This window comes from Canis lupus, chromosome 10 (assembly GCF_011100685.1).
Source record: "Canis lupus familiaris isolate Mischka breed German Shepherd chromosome 10, alternate assembly UU_Cfam_GSD_1.0, whole genome shotgun sequence".
NCBI classification, from domain to species: domain Eukaryota; kingdom Metazoa; phylum Chordata; class Mammalia; order Carnivora; family Canidae; genus Canis; species Canis lupus.
Window position 1 is genome coordinate 20129396 of NC_049231.1, and position 22886 is coordinate 20152281.

The following is a 22886-nucleotide window of genomic DNA, read 5'->3' on the forward strand; positions in this document are numbered from 1 at the left end:
ATAGCATTCTGGAGCTGAAATTCTGAATGATTGCAATAAAATCACGCCAAATGTCTTGTCATACTCAAACGGTAATTTATGGGCACCGACGAATTCTTAGAGTTGATAGAAATATGCGTTTTAATATTTTATCGATCGGGACTCTCTGGGTTGCACGGAACAGAAGCGCGACTCAGCCCAGGCTCGGGGGTGTGAGCCTCGGGGCGCCCGGGGGCTCCGTGCTGGAGCGGCTGCCTTGGGCTCAGGGCGTGGTCCGGGGGCCTGGGATCGAGTCCCGCGTCGCTGCTCAGCGGGGAGCCTGCTTCCCCCTCTGCCTCTGCAGTGCCCCCTGCTTGTGCTCTCGCTCTCCACTCTCTCTCGCTCAGTCTCTGACAAATAAATAAAATCTTAAAAAAAAAAAACAAAACCTGTGAGCGTTCTGCAGGGACCCTGAGTGTCCCGTTGGACCCGAGGAGCAGAGGCGGTGGGGGCTCGGGACACGCGGGGCCCGGCTCAGAGGCTGGCGCGGCCCGCATCCGTCCCTCCCGTCGTCTCACCTCCGCCCGCCTGCGTCCTTCTCTCTGCGGAACCTGGCTGTGAGGTCCACGCGACCCGGACGCCCCAGGAAACGTGCAAATCCCTGCCTCAAGCCTCTCACAAAGGTTCTTTTGTATTTTTATTTTATTTACTTTTTTGAGACACAAAGAGAGCGCGCACCAAGCAGAGGGAGCAGCAGACCCTCCGCTGCGTGGGGAGCCCGACGCAGGACTCGATCCCAGGACCCCGACTCGGGACTTGATCCCAGACCCCGACGCGGGACTCGATCCAGGACCCCGGGACCACACCCCAAGCCGAGGCAGCAGGCGTGGAAGCCGGGACTGAGTGTGAGGCAGGAGCGAGTGTGAGGCAGGAGCGAGTGTGAGGCAGGAGCGAGCCGGGAGAGGAAAGGGAGAGGCCACGCCTCGGGTTCCTCCCCACCCAGGAAAACAGAGAGAACCAAGGGGGTGCCACGGAGGTCACAGCAGAGCGAACTGATCAGCCAGGCTCCCCGGCTCCATGTGCGGGGGCATCTCCCCCTGGCGGCTACGAAGTGATCGCAGACACCCACACATCGCCAAGGGGTCGCTGCCAGGACACGTGTCACCGAGGGGTCCTCGACAGCCCCGCTCAGACCAAGGGGCTGAGGCAAGGATGGCAAGGCCACGGCGCCTGGGTGGTTGTCGGTACAAGACGGACCCCAAGGCCCCAGGCAGCGTGATGGGACCCCCCTCCCACACTCGCTCTCCTGTGTCCCCGACACTCCTCTCGGCTCCACGGGCCCAGCACAGGCAGGAGGACGTGGCCGTGCCCCCGGAGCTGCGGCATCACGGGCACCCCCGACGGCCTGGCCTCCACGACCCCGGGTCCCCCGCAGTCCCCACGTCGGCCCTCCTGAACGGAACCCGTGGGGGCTGCGTGGGGGGGGCGCCGTGCTCGATGAGCAACGCAGGCAGCGGCCGGCGGGAGGGCTGGATGAGGAGCACGTCGGGGACCCCGGGCGGCCGGCGCGGGGCGGGCAAGGAGCCGCGGAGAGGCTCCGAGGTGAACACCTTCAATCTCGCAGAGCAAGGGAAGCGGCTGCTACACTCGTGGGCTCTGAAACCCGGACGCGGAGTGGCCCGACCTGGAGCAGCCTGCGCGCTCCCCACGGCCCTGGGGTCGGGCCCCGCAGGGCCTTTTGTTTGGGGGGCAACCTGCCGGTTCTGCGTGACGTGGCCGTACGGTGTCCGTGTCCGTGTCCCTCGGGGCCGGGCTCTACAGGGAGGGCGGCCCGGCCCTCAGACCCCGTGGAGGCTGCTCTGTGGCGGCGCCCCGGCCAGTGAGCCCTCGCCAGCCCCTCTTGTCTCCAGAGTCGCCTCGTGGAGAAGATCCCCCCTCACTACCGTTCCCACCTAGAGAGGGTAAACTGAGGCCGGGCACAGGTGGGTGAGGGAACGAGCGGCTGCAGACTCAGGAAGCGTTTCCCTCGTGAGGCCTCAGGAGGCCAGCGGGTGCTCCCAGCTGTGGGGGGGGGGGACCCTGGGGGCCAGGAAGGAAGGCCGCGGGCGGGGCAGGGGAGCACGGGGCCAGCGTGTGCGCTGCTCTCAGACAAGGCGCTGGCGTCGGGCGCCCGGTTCCCACGCCGGCCTCGCTGCCACGTAACCGTGGAGGCTTCCGGCCTTCCTGGGCCTCACCTGTGTCACCTTGAAAAGACGGGAGAGGGGCGCCCGGGGGCTCAGGCAGTTTAGCGCCTGCCTTCGGCCCAGGGTGTAATCCTGGAGACCTGGGATCGAGTCCCGCGTCGGGCTCCCTGCATGGAGCCTGCTTCTCCCTCTGCCTGGGTCTCTGCCTCTCTCTGGGTCTCAGGAATAAATAAATAAAATCTTTAAAAAAAAAAAAAAGACGGGTGTGCAGGCATCGGCGCCCTGATGGGCCGCTGTGGGTGGGCGTGCAGCCTGGCCGCGGGCAGCTCCGGCTCCTGGCCCCAGTGGCCATCCCCTCCTGCCGGTGACAAACCATCCCCACCTTGGTGGCTTAAGAGCCCCGCAGAGAGGGCTCCTGTCTCGGCATCTGGTGGGCACAGGTCAGGACAGCGCAGCCGTGACCTGAGGGCCCCCCTGGGGCGGGGGATCGGCCTCCAAGGCAGTGGCGCCAGGGCCAGGGTGGAGGGAGCGGCGTCCGGTCACTGAGGAGCCACCCAAGGCCTCCCGCCCCCGCCCGCGCTGCCCAGCAGCTGCCCCAAACCTTGTCGGGGGTCAAAATCCTTCGGGGCTAAGTGAGCCTCGGGGACCCGGATGAGCCCCATCGCTGCCGGGCACTGTCCCAGGGGCCCCGGCTCCGCGGCCCCGGCCAGATTCCACGCTCTGCCCCCTGGGCGGCTCCCCTCGGCTGCGTCGCCAGCCCCCCAGAAACAAGGGTCGTGGGGCATCGGGGAAGCAGCCCAGCAGCATCCCCCGAGGGCCCCCGGGTGCCAGGGGCAGAAGCTCAAGAGCACGGAGGTCACAGCGGCAGCGGTGAGGTCCTCGCAGCGGGGGCCCAGGGGGCAGATGAGCTACCAGGTCCCCGGGGGCAGCACACACCCAGGAGCCGCACTGCTCCCCGAGTCAGACGCCCACGGTCCCCGCGCTGACCCTGCAGGCCCCCGAGAGGCCCGGCCTGGCCCAGGAGGGGCCCAGAGACACCCCGCGGCTCCCCACGGCCCCCCCTGCGGCCCCCCACGGCCCTGCAGCACAGGCAACAGTACGAAGGGGAGTCGGGTGTTGGGGGGCCCGGCCCAGAGCTCCGGCACCGCTGGTCCCGCGGCCTCTGCCGAGAAGCTTCCTCATCACCGGTGCACGTTAAAGCCAAGGACGCAAATAACAAGACTTAGAAGCAGGCCTTCGAATCGCAGCAGCACGAAGCTCGCAGCCGGGTCCCCAAAACAGCAGAGCGCGGACAATCGGATCGCACTCATTGGGGGGATGTGTCTAAGCAGAATATTTTAGTGAAAGCAAAAGGGCTTTAGCGGCCCGTGGAGATGCTTTTAGAGTCGCTTCATCTCCGACTTCATCTTTGTCTTGGCGTCTCTCATCCCATTAGAAGTATTTCCTAATACGCTTGCGCGTGTGCTGCGTGCAAGGGGATAAACACACTCATACTGGCGTATTGGCTCAAACTCTGCTTTCGCTGGGAGGGGGACCCCGTTCTAGACCTTGGAAGCCTCCCTCCTGGCAGCAGAGGCCCCTGCTCCCCGGGGCCGCGTGACCCAAGCCAGCCGGGGCTTCGCCACGCAGTCGCCGCGGGGCCCTCTGCCTCTGCGGGCCTTGGCTCCACTGCCTGGAGGTGATGTGAGGTGAGACGGGGTCTAGACCCTCGTGGGCCTGGGACCAGGGGTGACGCTCCAGCCACAGTCCCAGGGCGGACTGGCTCTTGCCGCAGTTCTTTTTTTTTTTTAGAGATTTATTTATTTATTCATGAGAGACAGAGAGAGAGAGAGGCAGAGACACAGGCAGAGGCAGAAGCAGGCTCCATGCAGGGAGCCCGATGTGGGACTCGAACCCGGGACCCCAGGGTCACACCCTGGGCCAAAGGCAGACTCTCCACCGCTGAGCCACCCGGGGATCCCTGGTTGTTTCTTTTTAACCTAAGAGCATCAGTGGAACAGAAGAGAGAGCCGAGCAAGGAGCCCACGCTTACACGGTCACTTAACCTACAACAAAGGGGGTAAAAACACGCAAGGGGAAACATCGAGCGGGGAGAAGACCGTCCCCCCCACAGAGGGGTCTGGAAAGCTGGACGGCCACACGCGGAACAGGGCAGCCGGCCACTCTCTTCATACACAGGAAAAGTCAAAGTGGATTAAAGACGCAGCTGGGAGACCAGAAACCCTACGAAGCACGGAAGGGGGAAGACCAGGTGGCGAGGGGTCTGTCGTGAGCCACAGCGACATTCCCCAGGCACGTCTCGGAGGCGAAGGAAAGAAAAGGCAACATGAACGGCTGGGACCCGAGCGAGAGAGACAGCGTCTACATGGCGAAGGCGACAGTCGGCAGAGCCGGAGGCCGGCGGGACGGGGGCAGGTTTGCCAAGGACGCGTCTGATTGCAGGCTGCAGTGAGACCGGTAGCACCGCGCGGTCAGCGCCCCACGAGAAGGCACTGAACCCAAAAATGGGCAGGAGACGTGAACAGGCATCTCCCCAAGGAGGCCATCGGGGCGGCCGACAGACGCGGAGAGGAGCCAGGCGCCACTGGAACCACGAGGGGCCCCGGCGTCGCACAGGGCGGGAGGCTGAAACCCACAGCACGGGGAGCTGCAGGCGTGGGCGGGACGCACTGCCCGCGGGCCCTCGGGGTGCAAACTGCGGAGCTCGGGACGGAGGCTCCTCCAGACAGTACCACGGAACTCGCCCACCGTCCAGCAATCTCACGATGGGGTCTTTGCCCTCAGGACACAAGTCAGAGGGACCCGTGCGCCCCGAGGGTCACAGCAGCAATGTCCACGGCAGCCAAATACAGGGCCGCGTGATCGGGAGGAAACGGCGGGGTGTGTGCGCCGCTGAGTATTACTCGCCCCGAGGAGGACCGAGATCTTACCACCTGCAGCACCACGCGGGGAGCCAGGCCCGCGGGGAGGTGGGGGCCCGCGGGGAGGTGGGGGCCTGCACGCCCCAGGGCCGGACGGCGACAATGACCACACGTGCCGGGGGCTTAGGAGGCGGCCCGCGGCCTCGGGCCAGAGTGCTGGACCTTCGGAGCCGGCGGCCGCCGCCACCCACCACACGCCTGCCCGCGGCGCCCTTGGCCTCTGACAGCACAGGGCCTCCTCCCCGGGGTCGGGAGCCGCAGGCCTGCCCAGTCCTCCCTGATGCAGGGGGGGCCTGCAGGGGATGGGGGACGGCCTCCACACCAGCGCCTGCCTCAGTCCCGGGGGCCGCCCACCCGCCAGCCAGGGTCAGCGAGGCTGGGACGCCCCCTCCGGGAAAGGAGACCAGGGCCGAGGAGCGTGATCCCCCAAGGAGCGTGGCCCCCGGGCCGCAGGCGCAGCGGGAGGAGCTCGCAGCAAACACACCTCGGTCCTGCTGCCGGACCCAGGCCACGGCCTGACCTGGGCAGAGCCTCGGTGCCACTGGCGGCTCCCAGGAGGGTCGGGCCCTGGACCTGGGACACGTGGGGGCCCCGGGGGTCGACCCCTGTGATGCAGGGCCTGGCCCACCAGCTGGGAGCACGGGGCCGACCATGGGCTCTGGACTCACAGAGCCAGGCTCTTGTGTCCCCCGGGCCAGGGTGCCAGGGGGAGCCTGGGGTGCAGAGACAACCCCAGCCCTACAGGACAGACGGCGGGGGGAACTGGAGCTCTGGCTCTGAGGGCTGTTGTTCAGCAACGTGCCCCCCATGGCCCCACCGCCCCATGGCCTCCTGCCATCCTCATTGGCCCCACTGCCCCCCGCTGCCCCTGTGCCCCGTGCCCCCTATGCCCCCTGTGCCCCTCATGCCCCCCATGCTCCTGTGCCCGTGACCCCTGCCGCCCCTGTGCCCCCACTGCCCTTGTGGCCCCACTGCCCCTGCACCCCCTGCACCCCCTGCCGCCCCAGGAAGGCAGGTGGAGGCCCCGCCTTCCCGCCACAGACAGTCACGGTCTGTGATGTTCCTGCAGCAGGTGGGCCTGGGCGAAGCCGCAGGGTCCTATAAAGAGTGACCTCGGGGTCGGGGGGTCAGAGCGGCATCGCTCCATCCCTGTCATAATCCCACAAGTCAGCAGAACGCCCTCGTGTACACCAGGTGCCCCTGTGCTCCCCTGCCTGCCCCTGCGCCCTGCGAGAGGAGCCCCGGGCACCCCGTCCAGCTGCCCAGACTCCTCCTAGACCGTGCGGCGTAACCCCAAGCAAGTTCCCCTCTGTGGGCCCGGCCCTCTGGGCACGGGTGTGCAGAAGGAGCGCGTGGGGCCTGAGTCTGGAGATGCGGGGCCGGCTCTGGCCTGGGGCCGGCCACGGGGCCTGTGTGAGCACAAGTCCCCATGTGCAGGGACTCCTGGCAGGGCCACTCCTGGATGGGGGGGGGGGGTGGTCCTGGCCATGGTCGCAGCTCCCACAGCTGTTCTGGGGCTCCAGGCTCGTCCCCGAGGCCCCTCGGTGCATGTCACACATACCCCGGGGGCCCAGGTCAGCGCTGGGTGTGCAGGGGCGGGGATGGGGGGGGAGGCCTGACCCAGGTCAGGGGGTGGGGGGGTGCCGCAGCCCTGCACGCCTCCCTCCCTCGAGCGCTGGGCGTACTGGGGGCCGCGATGGCCCCTGCTCCCCCACGCAGCCCCCCAGGCCACCCCCTTACATGACCGCCTCTTCAGCTGACGAGTGGACCTTGTCATAAAGGCCCAATGACGACATCAAGGACACCTGCTCATGCGGTCGCGCCCTCCCTCCTGCTGACGCTTCACCGCGGCTCCCGGGATGCGGCGCTGACCACGCTCAGTCACAGCAGGGAGCAGGGTCCGGGCCCTGTCCCCCCTCCGCAGCCCTGGTGACATGCAGGACGGAGGCTGCAGCCTGGGTGGGGGACGGACACCCTGGCAGGGCTCGGTGCACATTTGGGCCATGTGCCCTCCCCGCCCCTGCCCTGGGTGACCTCTCGGCCGGCGCTGGAGTGTGTGACCTTGAGGAGGTCCCTGGACCCCGGGGCACAGTCCCCATGGCCACCGTCCTGCTGCTGCAGGGATGACACGAGGAGGGAAGGGGTGAGCACAGGCCAGCGGCCGACCTCCCGGGCTCCCCCTCATCTACAGGACACGGGGGTGCCACGCCCGGCAGGGGGCTGGCGTTAGAGGGGCAGCTAGTCCACGCCACCCGGGCCCCGGGGACAAGGAGGGGGAGGCTGCGCCCCCCCAGGGGACCTCCCGCTGGGCCAGCAGACAGAACCAGGGGGGAGGGTCGGGGGGGCTGAAGGGGTGACGTCCAGGGAGACCCGGGGAGACGGCCCCCGCCCCGGGCTCGTGGGGACATGCGCTTCCCCCCTCGTCCTCTGCGGTCAGGCTCCTTCACGACTGCACGGCGCCTGTGGAGGGGCAAGGCCGGGGACACACTGACACGGACATACGGGAGGCAGGAGGGCCCCTGGGCCAGGGGTGTGGGCTCGGGGAGGCCCAGGCTGAAGCCGGTCGGGGCCGGGAGGAGGGGCGCGGGTGGTGGGCCCTTTCCCATCACCCACGGCAAGTGCGGGGGCCGGTGCTGGGTGCCGCACCCCATCCGCATCTGTCCCCACGGAGCCACCGCGTGGAGACCTTCCAGCAGGGGGCAGACAGACAGGACGGAGAAGGACGCTCTCTGGTGGAGAGGATGGAGGAGAGGAGCGCAGGGCCGGGGCGAGGCCGGGAGGGCGGGGGGGTGCCGGGGCCCACACCTGGCCGCAGGTGTCCCCAGGGAGGCAGAGCCGGGCCTGAGTCAGTGTCCCCGCCAGCCCGGCCCGCAGCCACCCCCCAGGACTCCAGGAGGCCCCGGAGCCCAGCCTCCATCCCAGAACTCAAGCCGCCTGTGGCCACTGCCCCGCGGTCACCCCAGGGCCAGGGGCTCCGATGCACCAGCCCCGAGCATGCACGAACACGCGCGCACGTGCACATATGCGTGCACACACGGCTGTCCCCCTGACCCGGTCCCCCACCCCCGCCTCCCTCAGGCTCCTGCTTCTCTGCACAGATCACAGGGTCATCACTGGGCTCACAAAATTAAATATCTAAAAGATGCGGGGAACTTATCTTGGTTTCTATGGCAACAAGAGAATAATTCACGTTTCCTGGCCACACTGAAGGAGAACAGTTTTCCCCACATTGTGGGCAGCCAATTATTTTTAATAGCCAGGTCAGGAGGTGCCCCTGGGTCCCGTCCCCCGTTGGCTCCCCAGGCAGCAGCCTCGAGAGGACAGTGGTCACGGAGGGTTGTTACGACAGTAACAGCCCAGGTGGGGAGCAGGGACACGCTTCCCGCCACCTGCCACCTGGGAGACACGGTCGGCCCGTCCCTCGAGTCCACGGCCATGACCAAGGGTCTGCTGGGGAGACGCAGGCTGCTGGGCTCCCCGGCCTCAGACACCATCGTCACATCCTGGGGTGACCCTGAATGTCCCTTCTGCCCTCTGGCCCCATGATGTGGACACCGAGAGTGAACTCCCAACACCCGCCCGCGGGGCCATCAGGGCCCCACAGCAGGTGCCCCGCAAATGCTCACCGAGTGGAAGGCCCACCCCCTCAGCCCGCACGTGGCCGGCCACCTCCTCGTGCCACTTGCTCCTGCGGGGGCCCCGGAGTCCTGTGGGGTGGACCCAGGGTCCAGGCCAGCCCAGGGCCCACTAGCCACGTGTCTCGGCATCTCTAGGAGGCCTCAGGGATTCCCCAGGGGGAGGCGACCCCCAGCTCATGAACTTTTGGCCACGGAGGTGGCTGTCCAGGCTCTGGAGAAAACAAACGGGGTGGGGGCGGGAGCCGAGCGAGGGCGCCGGGCGACAGTCTCTGAGGACCAATGTCGCCCTTCCCTGCCCACCTCTGCTTTTCCGGGAGGACCCCAGCTGTTCCACGGCGGCCGCCCCGACTCATGTTCTGAGTCCTGAGACACGGACCAGCATTCTCAGGCCCTCAGTGGTGGGGGGCCGCTCTCCCAGACCTGCCCCCAGTGAGTGCCCGGCCCTGACCGGCCCCCTCCCCATTAGGCCCTGACCCCAGCTCCCCCATTAGTCCAAGGCCCTGACCGGCCCCCTCCTCGTTAGGCCCTGACCCGAGCCCCCCCATTAGCCCCAGGCCCTGACCCCGGCCCCCTCCTCATTAGGCCCTGACCGTCCCCCCTCCCCGTTAGGCCCTGAGTGGCCCCCTCCCTGTTAGGCCCTGACCCCAGCCCCCTCCCCGTTAGGCCCTGATGCCAGCTCCCCCCCATTAGCCCCAGGCCCTGACCCCGTTGGGCTCTGACCCCGGCCCCCTCCCTGTTAGGCCCTAACCCAGGCCCCCACTCCATTAACCCCAGGCCCTGACCCCGGGCCCCACCCCGTTAGGCCCTAACCATGGCCCCCACCCTGTTAGGCCCTGACCCCGGCCCCCACTCCGTTAGCCCCAGGCCCTGACCCCGGCCCCCACCCTGTTAGGCCCTGACCCCGGCCCCCACTCCGTTATCCCCAGGCCCTGACCCCAGCCCCCTCCCCATTAGCCCCAGGCCCTGACCTGGCCCTCTTCTCGGATGTGCAGTCGGGGTGCTTGTCCACTGCCTCCAGACTGTAGCAGGCCCCACGGAGACCTCCCTTCTCTGCTCAGCCCGCCCTCTCCCTTCTTGCCTCCCCCTCCTTCCCTCTTCCCACCCAGTGCCCGCCCCCTGAGCCAGCTCGTGGCCTCCTGGTTGCTGGCGGCAGTTCTGGGGGCGCCTCCACCCGAGGAGATGCCATATTCTCTTGTCAGTATCCCCATTTGGTCTTTATTTATTTATTTATTTTTTTTTTTATTTATTTATGATAGTCACACAGAGAGAGAGAGAGAGGCAGAGACACAGGCAGAGGGAGAAGCAGGCTCCATGCACCGGGAGCCCGATGTGGGATTCGATCCCGGGTCTCCAGGATCGCGCCCTGGGCCAAAGGCAGGCGCCAAACCGCTGCGCCACCCAGGGATCCCCCATTTGGTCTTTAAACACAATCTGCCCCCAGTTTGGGTGGCTGAACGACTGGTTGACCAGAACAACCTGAGGCTGACGTCGGTCCCTCCATAAGCTCCTCCGTGGGTCCTAAACCCAGTTTGAAACCGCGTAACAGGAGCATGGGGCAGCCTGGCCCGAAGGGGTTGTAGGTAAAAGCTGCATGATTAGCCCCAAAACAGGGGCGGGGCGGGGGCCGTGACCTCAGCCTGCGGACCTCAGAGGACAGATGAACAAATCTACAAAAGCAGCAAGTAACCCTCCCTTGTGGCCGCATTCTGGACTCAGCCTCCCCAGGCTGCTGGGTGTGGGCCTCGGTCGAGCTGCGGCCCGACCCCACGTGCGCAGACCCCGGGCCGTCCTCGGTGACACCCCCACAGCTAGCCTTCCAGGGGCTCAGGGACCCAGAGCCCCGCCCAGGCCACGGAGGTTAAATGGCAAAGACGCCACTGTAGGGAGCGGCTCCGTGTCCAGGGGAGGCGCGGCCCAGGCTCCAGCCCCCACTTGGGCCGCCGGCCCGGAAGCCCCCACCTCAGGCACTATGCCGCCCTCCACTTCTGATCGCTGGCGTCGGGCAACACGTGCGGCAATGCCGTCTGGGCCGCTGGAAAGGGCACATCTGTGACCCCTGCATGTGCACGGCCTCCTCGGCCAACCCAACGGCCCCCCGCCAGAGGGGACACCGATGCGGCTTCAGCACCCCCGAGTCCACGGTTCCCATTAGGGCTCGGGTGTCGTCGGTGGGACCGGACGATGGGTGACCTGGATGCACCATCACAGAACCGCACAGAGGAGTCCCCCCGCCCCCGCCCTAACATCCTCCCGCTCGCCATCACCCCTGCCCCAGCCCCTGGCAACCACTGATCCCGTAAGCATCCCCACGGGTTTGCCTTTTCCAGAAGGTCCCAGAACCAGAATCACACAGCACGTGGCCTTCTCAGACCGGCCTCTTTCATTTCACAGCATTTAGGGTCCCCCCTCGAAGTGTCTTTTTCTGGCTTCCTAACTCATTCTTTTTGGCGCTAAATAACTGTCCGCATGGACCACAGTTCTTCTCTACTCACCCACTGAAGGACATCTTGGCGGCATCCAATTACGAACAAACATCCATCCGCAGGGTTTTGTGTGCACAGTCGTACCCCCTTGGGTCAATACCAAGGGGAGCAGTGGCTGGGTCACATGGTCACATGGTAAGAGTATGTGCAGCTTTGGAAGAGACCACCGGGCTGTCCCCCAGAGTGGCCGCGCCCTCTGCGTGCCCGCCAGCCGCCAACAGGCGTTCCTGTTGCTACCCGTCCTCGCCGGCACCGGGTGTGGCCAGGCTGTGGGTGTGCGCCATTCTCATGGGTGGTGCGTAGGGGCGTCTTGTGTGACTCTGCACTTCCCTGACAACACGTGGTTCAGCGTCTTTTAATATACTTACCTGCCACCTGACCACTTCCTTCGGGGAGACATCTATTAGGAAGGCCACCGGCACATATTTTAATCAGGTTATGCGTGTTCAAACTGTTGAGTTATAAGGGTTCCTTCCATATATTTTTTAAATATTTTATTTATTTATTCATGAGAGACACAGAGAGAGAGGCAGAGACACAGGCAGAGGGAGAAGCAGGCTCCATGCAGGGAGCTTGATGTGGGACTTGATCCCAGGACCCCGGGATCACGCCCTGGGCCGAAGGCAGATGCTCAACCACTGAGCCACCCAGGTGCTCCCTTTTTTTATCCTTTTATTTCAAACCTCGTGCCATTTTGGTGTCAGTCTATCTCTTGTAAATGGTATGTTATTGGATTTGATGGGGTTTTAAAAAGCATAATGTGAATCTCTCCAAATAGGTGCGTTTAAGTTACCACGATCGCTTGCTTGTCTGGACCTATGTGGGCCCTGCTCCTATTTGCTTTTTTCCCCATCCTCTTTCCTGGTTTCTCTTGACTGGATCAGCTTTATTCATTCACTTTCTTTTCCCGTTTTGGAAGTTATACACTATTCCTAGTCTTTAAAGTTACCCTTAAATTTTAAATGGTTTCTTAGGGATGCCTGGGTGGCTCAGCGGTTGAGTGCCTGCCTTCCGCCCAGGGCACGATCCTGGAGTCCCGGGATCGAGTCCTACATTGGGCTCCCTGCATGGGGCCTGCTTCTTCTGCCTGTGTCTCTCTCTGCCTCTCTCTCTCTGTGTCTCTCATGAATAAATAAATAAAATCTTAAAAAAAAAAAAAGGTTTCTTAAACTTGCACTAAGACGTTCCCCAGTAAGCCAGATGGGTGGACCTGTGGCCACCTGCTTCAGGTCACTGAAGATGGGGGGCTGTGGTCATCCTGCCAACTTCCCCGATCCACAATAACGACTGGGGAATCCCAGTACAGAGTTCTCCCAGTCTCTGGAAGTGGAACATTCCTAAAACCTTCCCTAAGCCAAAATGGCATTAAAGCAAAGAGGCAACTGCCATTCATTTACATGCATAGATGTGTGAGTGTTCCCAGACCCCAGGAAAAATCACCTCTTAGGCTTTTCTGATCCCTGAGGACAGACCCATCTCACTAATAGATGCAAAAGATAAAGCGACATAAAGTACTGATGCTCACAGATGGTTCAGAGCTGTGCGGCAGGTGCCGGGATGCTGAGTGGGGTCCTGGGGAAGGACGGGTGGGGTGACGCCATGCTCGCTGCGTCCAAACCAGGTCGCCGTGGAACCAACGCTCAACACCATTTTTCATTAAAGTGAAAATCCTAAGATTTCTTTCAGTTCGTGAAAACAGATAGTGCGTGTGTGTTCTTCGTAGAAGTGTGCTGCGGTAACACAAACTTTTGAAAGGCAGGGAACGCCTCTCCTAGAAAGGATGGAAAAGCGTCCAGGAACGGCGATGGTGTTCACAGCATCATTTGCAACGGGAAAGAAACAAGTTGATGTACGGCAAGGGAATAAACGAGTTGTGTTAATCCACACAACAGAATATCGTGTGGTCATAAAAATCATGTTTTTGAAGAATTTTAATGATATAAGAAAGCACTTAGGATATTGGTACAAGACGCCCTATGCAGGTCTCTTTCTGTCCGTGGCAGGAAGGAAACGGACGCTGCCTTGCCTGGGGAGACGTGAGGGAGGCCGGGGTGGGGGGAAGAAGGCATGCGACGCCCTGACCCCAGATGGCCAGGGCCATTCCGTGGCTGAGGATGTCAGGGAACGAGGTGGAAATGTGCGTCGGCAAACAGTCCGCCATCATCTCCTGGGGGGGAAGCACCGTGCGGCCCTGCGATTCCACTTCTCCAACTCCCGACAGAGCAGTGGGCTCCACGGTGCACACGGCGCCTCGGCCTTTCTCCGGGCCGGTCCCGGGAGTCACGCTCAAAACGCCTTTTGCCACTCCCTGTTATAAAAGAGGTCTATTTCTGTTTTGAGCATTTGGGGAATTTTTAATGTTTAAATCCATTATCTGGAAAGTATTTGGATAACGCATATTTTTTTAAGTCATCAGCCTGATTGTCAGCGAAATGGGCTGGCGGGTGAGCTCCTTGGTGCAAGGTCACACGGGCTGCGAGCATCCCCTGGCCATCCTTCGCAGGTCTACCAGGCTAGAGGAGGAGGGTGGCCAGCCTCGGAGCCAAGTGGGGCAGACCCCGGAGCAGCCGTGGCCCCGGGGCTTGAGCAGCACTAGGGGAGGGGAGGGGGCAGGGAGCAGGGTGAGCTGGGGGACAGGATCGGGGAGGCTCAGGGAGGCCCCCACTGCCTGGCCTGGGGGCGGGGGCGGCCTGCGTCCTGAGCCTCACTGAACAGCGGCTCCACGGCACACACACCGGCTGCGGTCCAGCGAGAGGCCTGAGCTCAAGGCCTCGTGTGGCCCCAACATCCTGGTGTCAGAGGTGCGATCGGTCCGTTCAGACACGGGACGGGGTTGGTTTGTCCCCTTCCAGGGGGATACATGGGGCACGGCAGCACAGAAGCCCTGACTTGTTGGGGCCTGGCTGCCCTGTGAACTTGTCTCTGGCACTTTCCGTCTGGCAGCAGTGCCAACAGGCAGAGCCCCTCCAGGCAGCCTGGCAGACGGAGCCCTGTGGGGACAGGTGCTCGGGGCTTGTCTCAGGAGCCCTGGGGTTTGAGCCCCTGGGGGTCTGTAAGACCCCGACGTGCACCTGAGGATGAGAGCCAGGCCACAGGTGCCCATAGACCGTGGCTGCCGACGGGTCACCCAGGCTCTGACCTGGCACCCAACACCCCCATTTCCAAGTGAGGGAAGGGAGGTGCATCCCCACCCTGCAAGTGCAAGCCAGCAACAAGGCCAGTCACAGGGAAGAGAGGTGCGTGCTCCACCCCCCTTGGGGTCTCCTGCCCACCCCACCCCACCAGCCGACCCACAAGAGAGTAGAGAGCCACAGGCTGGCCTGGGGAGCCCCACTATGGGGGGACGTGCAGATGTGGGGTGCCATCCAGGTAGCCCCGAGGAGCTGGGGCCCACGGGGCCTTGTTTCAATGACCCATGAGGGTGGGAGGCTGGGAGCCCAGGGAGTGGCCAGGTGTGGAGGCCCTTTCCATCCCGGGCCTGGCAGGTGGTCAAACAAGGGGCCGGCCTGGGTCTGACCCTGAGTCGTGCAGAGTCAGGGTTCAGGGTGCAGCCCGAGTGTGACCCCTGCACTGCCCCAGCCCACCTTCTCCCCAACAGGTACTCCTGGGCTTTCAGCAAGACTGTGGGTGCTGTGCCCACTGTCAGGCCTGAATGGAAAGGCCAGGACTCGGCCACTGCCCCGCGCTCGGCTGTCACCCGGTCCCCGAGGACCAAAGACGCTGGGTTGCGGGGCAGTCCCGTTCTCTTAGGACAGTCCTTGAATCGGGCCAAGGCTGGGGGTTCGCTGCATCCTTATTCCCGGTTCAGCACATCATATGCAGACAGAACAGCCTCCGATCGTTTCAGATGCACCTGCCAGGCTCCTGGGATGCTCGCCAACGTTCAATTCCAGCTTCACAGACACGGGAAAATACAGGTGGAGCCTCGTTTAACTTCGCAGATCCTCCTATCGGAAAAATTAACTGCCTCAAGAGGCAGAGGTTTCGTGTGCCCAACACCCTGGCCACGCAGAGCGCTCTGAGCTGTGACAGCAGGGGGCACGCGGCCAAGCAGGATGGGGCTGCCAGCAGACAGCCCGGGGGGGTAGCCCTAGAACCGGGTGCCCTGGCTGGAGAAGGAGCAGTGGCCGGGGAACCACGGGGCGCTGGGTGGAGAGGAATCCCCGACCCCGGGGCTGGGGGCTGTGCTGGCTGGTCTGAGGCAGATACCTCCGCGGATGTGGGAGCCCCTCACGTTTGCACGGTACCTTGGGCTGACTTCCACGCCACATGTAATGAGCTGAGAATCGTTATAACAAAACAAAGGACACACACGACACGCGTGTACGTTTTCCACCCCATCTGCAGCCTCCCCGCGCGTCCTCGCGCCGAGCCGAGCAAGGACGGCGCGCCCTGGTGTGGCTGCCCCAGGACGGGCTCACAGCAGGAAGAGATGCCTGCCAGCAGAGGGGGCTGGGAGTCTGTCCAGGCTCGGGGGTCAGAATGGGCCCATGGAGCCATGGAGTGTGCACATCCCTGCCAGCCCCACGCCTGGGGCAGGTGCTCCTTCACACGGGGGTGGGTGGGGAGTGTGTGGGACGCACATCTGGCCCCCGCAGAGCCCCAGGCAGGCCGGGCCAGGACCTTCTGCGCTTGGGCTCTCTGCACCCCTGGCCCCAAACAGCGGGAAGCAACTGTGTCCGTAACCGGCCTGAGATCTGGACGGTGGGGCGAGGCTGCGGACGAGTGCTCTGAGGACTCTGATGACAGCAGCTGAGCCCACCTGCCCTGATGGCCCAACTCAGAGACCAATGTCCTCGGCCGGAGGCCTGCGTGGCTGTCCCCAGGGCAGCAGGGCCCCGAGCGCCTCACCTCCCAGCAGAAGAGCCCACGGGCCGGCGAGTTCTCCCACTCAAGAGCCAGAGATATGAGCAGGACCCCGCTCCGCTCCTCACCCTGCGCCCCGCCCGCTGCAGCCAGAGCTCCGCAGCCGCTCGACCGACCCAGGGCAGCCTAGGCCAAGAAAGAAGGCACGCGCCGAAGCCAGAGTGACGGGCAGCTACAGGGATAAGGCCAACTCCGAGGAGCCCTGCGGGGACAGAGACATCACAGGTTGGGCAACATCCCACTTGCTGTTTTGTCTGTTTTATTCTCTTTCACTCAACAGAATAGGAGTTTTGCATTTCAAAGCAGGTATGAGATGACGACCACCTCCTCCTGCCCCGGGCACCGGACAGCAGGCCTCTCCCAGAGGGTCTGGCTCTCAGGCTGCAGCGCAGCAGGGGCTCCAAGAGGCGGTCATTTGGCAAGGACGCTCCAGGGACAGGGAGGGAGACGACCACCCACCTCCGGGCTCCCAAAGGGCCAAAACCCTCCCCGGCTCTCTTTGGTATCCTAGGAAACAGAGGCCGCCCCAGCCAGGCGCTGGCCCCCGTCTGACGCCCAGTCCTGGCCAGCTCCGGGGAGGGCAGGGCTGCTCCAGCAAGGCCTCTCCTTGACCATGGGCCTGTGGCCACCGGCGACATTCGGCGCGCTGCCCTAGGGCGGGGTGAGGCCTGCTGCGCTGGCCCCGGCTCATTTCTTGTAGTGATTGGGGGCATCCGCGAAGGCAAACTTCAGGCGGTAGGCCTCAGCCAGCAGCAGGCTGATGTCCTCATCGCCCCAGTGGGCTGTCGGCAGGTTCTGAAGGAAGAGCAACAGCTCCTAGGGGGAGAGAGACAAGCCCGAGTCAGAGCAGCGGAGCACAGCGGGCAGGGGCTGCAACCCCGGGGCTCCCCTCGCTGGGGACTGGCCAGCGGTGGCGGTGAGCCAGAGCGGCCTGGGCGGCTTCCCAGATCCCACCATGTGCCCCCTCCCCTCTGGACCCCGAGAGACCCCAACCCCACAGCCAGGAGGAAGCCTCGCATGGCTCTGCACACTTTCCAGCGATGCTGCTGGGATGCTGGGGGCAGCTGTGACCCCCCCGCCTCCCGAGACTGGCTACCCCGGGCTCCAAGGTCCAGCGCTGGTCCGGTGGGGCCTGGCTGCCGATGTGCCTCCTCGGCCCGCGAGCCTCCCACTCACTCCAAGGCCCTGCAGGACCCAGGAGGAAAGTGCCAGCACCCCACCGGGCCCAGGCTGACTTCACACAGAGACTTCTGTGCATCTATGACATCCCTCCCGGCACCAGCTCCTTAAGCGGGGACACTGCGGGTGCTGTGTGTGCACTCCCGGCGGGCACAAGCTGGCTGGGCGGGGACACAGGAGCAGCCCTTGTCACTGTCATTCACTGGATACTCAGTGTTTCCAGGGAGGACCAGGCTGCAGACCCTCGGCTGCCCGCAGCCCATCCAGCCCCCCAGCGGGCCGTGTCTCAGCCGGCCGGGCTGGGCACTGAGCTCACCCCCCACAGGACACAGGAACTGTCTCAAGAGCTCGCAGTTTAGAAACCACAGACAGGAATACTGAAGAATGTGCTGGAAAGGACAAACATGACCAGGACCACAGTGATGCTAGGACCCAGCCCTGCACACTAATCAGCTCTTCTGATGGACCACAGTCCTCGTCCAGGGCACCCAGTGACACCCCAAGGGCAGGGAGGGTTTTGGGGGAGCAAAGGCCCTGGTACCCAGAGCAGTTGGGGGATGGGGGGAGGGCTGTGTGCCCCGGATGGCTTCCCGGGCTTGGGTCTCAGAGGAGGAGAAGTGGGGGACGGGGCATCAGGTCAGGGCAAGGCCTGAGGCCAGACTCCTCAGGAAGTGGGCCAACCCTGTTGGCTCCGGTCCTGGAGAACCAGCCCACACAGAAACCACACCTGAGTGAGCCTGATGGGTGGCTGGCCCCTCTCCGAGGGTCCCAGCAGGGGACAGGTGACGGGGCGGGGGGCGGAGATCAGATCGGGCTGCCCCACCCTGCCTGCCCCGAAAGGAGCAGCTCGGGGAGACTCACAGGCGCCATCCACTGAGGCCCCTGTTCCTACAAGGCTGGGACAGGGGCACGAGGTGGGGTGCCGAGGCAGGTGGGCGGGCGCCCCTCCTCTCTGAGCCCCCCCTTTACTGGAGGTCGGGGAGGGCCGCGCCGTCCATCCTGCAGAGCGGCACCGTGAGCGCTCAGGCCGCGGGCTGCGCAGCCCGTCTAGGCTCAGATCCCGGCAGCCTCAGGCGCCTGACCTGCAGGATGGGCCCCAGGTCCCACCGGGGCTGCCGCGGCATCTCGGGTCCACCCCGGGTCCACGCGCTGTGCGCAGCCCGCCCCCACCCGGGACGCACATCCGGACGGTTGTCCACGCCGGCTTACCGCTGCGGCTTCCTCCCCTCCCTCAGCCCCATTTCCTTTTGCATTTTGGATACTTTCTGGGGACCTTTAAATTGAATTCACAGAGCAAATTTCACTGGCAGAGTGTCCCCTGGGACAGATCAACATCAATCTGCTGTCTCTCACCATTAGATGCAACTTACACGGACGCCAATCCAATTCTGAGCAGGTCGTAAATAAATACCTTTGGTTTTATTTTTAATCCACTTCGCTTCATATTATCATGACCTCGCTACTTGCAAGGTGAGAAGCAATACCCTCCCATTACGGGAGCTCACCGACTCCCCTGCACACTCAATTTCAGAATCTAATTTAGTCCCCAGGTTCACTGGACGGAGGGGGAATAGAAATGCCCGGCGCTCCGCAGCCTGCAATGCTAAAGAAGGAAAAATCTATCCGGGTGACCTTTACGGGAGGCAAAGAACACAGCCAGACACGTCCTTAAATACAGATTTCTTTTTTAAAAAGGCCTGTCTTATTTATGCACTGGGCAGAGACGTCCCCGAGGCGGGAATCGCGGACAGCGATTAGCTGTGAGGGGTTTTGCATCAGCACATGGTCCAGGCCAAGGGCCACTGCTCTGAAGCTGTCCCCGATCACGTCACAGGGTCCGGCCCTCCCAGGGACAGACCCTCCTCTGGCGGAGGAGCAGTGGTAGCACAGAGGGCCGAGCCGGGGCCCCATCGCCAGCCCAGTCCCACAAACCTGGAGGGTTACAGCGCTCGGCCCCGTCAGCAGACACGAGAGGTGGAGGAAGGTTTGCCCAGGATGCTGACGCCCTGAGAAGTCAGACGTGTCGGGTCCCTGTAACTCTCCTCCGGTCCTGGCCTGCGAGACGCCACCATGTGAACACAGCCACAGCACAGGTGCTCGGATTCCCACACCTGCTGCTCACCCCTGGCTTTCCACATGGCTCCACAGCGACACATCCTGACAGGGTGAGCAGTGGAACCCGCCCCAACTGCCCGCCCGGGGGTCTGCAGGTCTGAGTCCTGTCACATGTCACCTTCATCTGGGGAGCTCTGGAAACCACAGGGCGGCAGCCCAGCATCCCGGGGACAGGCCTGGACACGCTGTCCCGCCTCTTGGTATGATAAGCGGCTTGGACTGTGCTCTGGACACCGACGGGCTATCCTGAGCGTGTGGAGGCCGTCCCCAGGGAGGCTCCCCAGCGCCAGCCTGGCAGCAGGCGAGCGGACTCACATGGCCCCCAGGCAGGCCAGGGTGACACTGAACGCCCTGGGGAGGGGGCTGTGGCAGGAAGGCCCACAGCCCTGGGCTGCCTGTTCCAGCAGCTGCCCCCGCAGACACTGCTGCACCCGACCCCAGAGTTGTCTGTTCGCTGGCCCCTCACAGAGGCTCCCGGGAGTGTGGGCAGCAGTGAGGGGGGGCCAGTGGCCACCTCGCAGCTGTCAGAGGACCCCGCTGCCACCATGGCCCCACGGACCTCTGTCATGAGCTGCTCTGTCTCCTCTGTGACATCTATGGGTCTGCACGTCCCTGCATCCCTGAAACCAAACGCACAGTACGTGGGAGCGGTCAATGAGGAGTTTGCTTGGCAGCCCGGCAAGTCAGCGAAAAGTCTGCACGCTTTTAAGTGATGCTAATCCACTAGAGTTCAAATCCCAGTCCTGCCTCAACGGGTCACGTGACCCTGGGCAAGCCTCCTAACGCTGTACCTCAGTTTCCTCATCTGTAAATGGGGACAGTCATGTCCCTCCATCCCTGAGCTGTCACCACATGCAAAGAGCCCATGACGGGGCCGGCACGTGGCCCCGCTGCTGCTCGTCCCCGGTCACTACTACACAGTCATCACTAGGTTCAGTCATGATCGTTGTAATTACTGTCACAGGCCAAAGCAACTGTCACAGCGGCAGGAGCAGCATTTCTGATAAATAAATGATCAGTTGTGGAAACCAAGAGATGAGCAGACAAGTTGAATATGGAGCGGAACTCCTGGTGGACGGTCCGCCTGGGGGCATGAGGGCACACAGGGGGACGGGGTGCTACCTGCAGCGGGGACGGGGCCCCCACCCAGCGGGCGCCCGAGGCCCTGCAGGGGCGCCGGGGCTGCTCAGTCAAGAGGCTGCTGGCAAACCCGAGGGGACACTGTTTAGCCTCTTCGGCCCGGATCTTCAACTTCTAATGTCAGATACTAGACGAACCGTATTTAACTCAAAATTCTCCCAGAAGTCTGCCCATGCCTGAGCTGTGAGGAGCATCGGAGTAAAGGCCCAGCCATCATCGGTCTCTGTGCCAGGACCGTCCATCACCAAGCGGCATCTCACGGCTGACCCCGGGGTGCCCTGCAGGTCGCGCGGCCTCCCCCAACTGTGCAACAGCCCCCCTCACCGTGCAGCGGGCCGACCGGGGGTGCGCAGAGGGAGGCCGCCGGCCCGCCCAGGCCATGGGGCTCTGGGCTCCAGGCCCAAGGACACCTCTGTCCCAGTGAAGGTGTCTGACCCTCCCCTGAGCGATGGGGCGTCGGTCGGTCTTCGGCAGCGAGGAGGTGGTGGGGCCAGCACCCGGCAGCGGTGGTGTGAGCAGGAGAGAAAGGCACGGCAGAGAACCCAGGAAGGGCAGACGTTCCTGACCTCAGGCATCCGTCTGTCTGCTGGCTCGTGACCGCACCCCGAGCTGGGGCTGTGTTCCAGGCACAGTCACATACTGTGGGCACTGCGCAGGGGATGCCAGCAGCTCCGCCCCCGGGGGCACCGCCTGCAGGTGCACCTGTGCCAGCATCAGCAGAGGTGGGTATCAGGTGACGGACAGCTAAGTGACCACGAAGCAGATGGCACGTGGGCCTCAGCCGAGTCGTGGCTGGGTCCCCCACTGGCCCAGTCCCCACTGAGCGCCCGCGGGGACGTGTCACGGAGAGCACACCCCAGGCTTCTGGTCAGTCTGCACGAAAGCTGTACAAATGCTTCTTCATAGCTTTTATGGGGATTACAGGCTGAAAGGCAGTATTCTGGATTTCTGGGATAAATAAAATACTAGTGAATTCACCTGGATGTCTTCCACGCAGCTCCAGGAAATTTCAGATTTCCCACGTGGCAGGGATCACACTGCTCTGAGGGACACACACCGCCTCCCACCTGGGTGCCCGGCTGGCAGACGGTGCGCACCAGCGCCTCCCTCCTCGGGGCCCTCAGCAGAGAGAACCTCCCGGAAGGCTCCCAGGGGTGGCGGGAAGGGCGGAGCACACGCCAGCACCTGCTCCTCCGCGTGGCACAGAGCGCAGAGGTCGGCTCTAGTCAGGGGTTTACAAATTGCCAACTCTCAGAGATGAATAAATTAATCATGACGGGGCTAAAAGGGGCCATTTGCCAACTCTTATTATTTCCTCCCCTTAACCGAGAAGGAAGAAACGAGTCACTCGCTGACACACAAGTCAGGTAGCAGGGCTAATTGGTTTAATTCACTTTTCCGTCCGCATTCTGACGTTCGATTTGTGCAGCTTGGCTAGAAAACCTAACAGCTCAGGCGCGAGGCCGAGGTGCTCAGGGGCTCCTGGCGCCAGACCTGGGGGGTGAGGCCAGAGCACAGGCGGCCAGCAACCCTGTGAGCGGAGTCCCTCACCTGTGCGCTGGGGACCGTGACGGGCCAGCTCGGGGCTGGGAGGGCGGGCGGCAGTGCTTAGAGTGGAGCTGGTGCCGGGCAGGCACTGCGGGAAGGTGCCCGTGGCTTCACCATCATCTCATCCAGACCTGGGGCCCCAGGGCACTACCGACACCCCTCTGAGGCGACAGGAGCCATGCTGAGGATGGAGGACACGGCACACATGCGTGGCATGACGCCTGGCCACCTGCCTGGCCACCGTCCTGGCCCCAGCTGGAGCCGGAACAGGACCTGTGTGTTCCTGCGCGCTGACGTGCACCCTCTGTAAGCAGAGGTGCTGGTCGGGCCACTGTAGCTGGCCCCTGGCAGCTCCTCACCAGTGGGCCATCTGTACCCCCGGGCCAGTCTCCAGGGACCATGCGGGGCAAGGGTCAAGGGTCACGGTCCCAGCCCCAAGCCATGACCCCCGACAGTCTGCAGAGGGACAGGTCATCTGTATTCCTGCCTGTGCAAGAGATGCTGGGGCCTGAATCCACATTCAACATAAAACACCTGTTCTTGGTAAGTACATGTGTAAGTGGAAGATAAAAACGTAGCCAAGATTAAATTACACCACTGGGTCTGAGGCGTCTGCAAGCAGTGCAGACACGAGGGGACGTGTAAGGGATTTCAGGAGCTCCTGGCCGGGCCTCACCGGGACCCCTGGGGTGGGGGAAGGACGGGGAGGCACGGCAGGTGAGCTCGGAAGCTGGGATGCGTTGGGCCGTTCTTTCTGGAATTGGTGTCTGCTCCCGTTGGAACACCTCAGGCAGCGACTGGCCTGAGGTGTTCCAACCTCAGGGAACCTGAGGGAACACCCCCCAGGGATGGCAG

General features: G+C 63.7%; 1 protein-coding gene across 3 annotated transcripts in view; it reads right to left on the reverse strand.

Moving 5' to 3' along the window:
• Positions 1 to 16288: 16288 nt before the first annotated feature.
• TBC1D22A (TBC1 domain family member 22A) overlaps positions 16289 to 22886 on the reverse strand; it is a 334160-nt gene continuing 327562 nt past the window's right edge. For all 3 annotated transcript variants that reach the window (XM_038550205.1, XM_038550204.1, XM_038550203.1), the window contains one exon: positions 16289 to 16865. In XM_038550205.1, the coding sequence (XP_038406133.1) occupies positions 16816 to 16865 (50 nt within the window). In that variant the 3' untranslated portion in view covers positions 16289 to 16815. The remainder of the gene's footprint in view (positions 16866 to 22886) is intronic.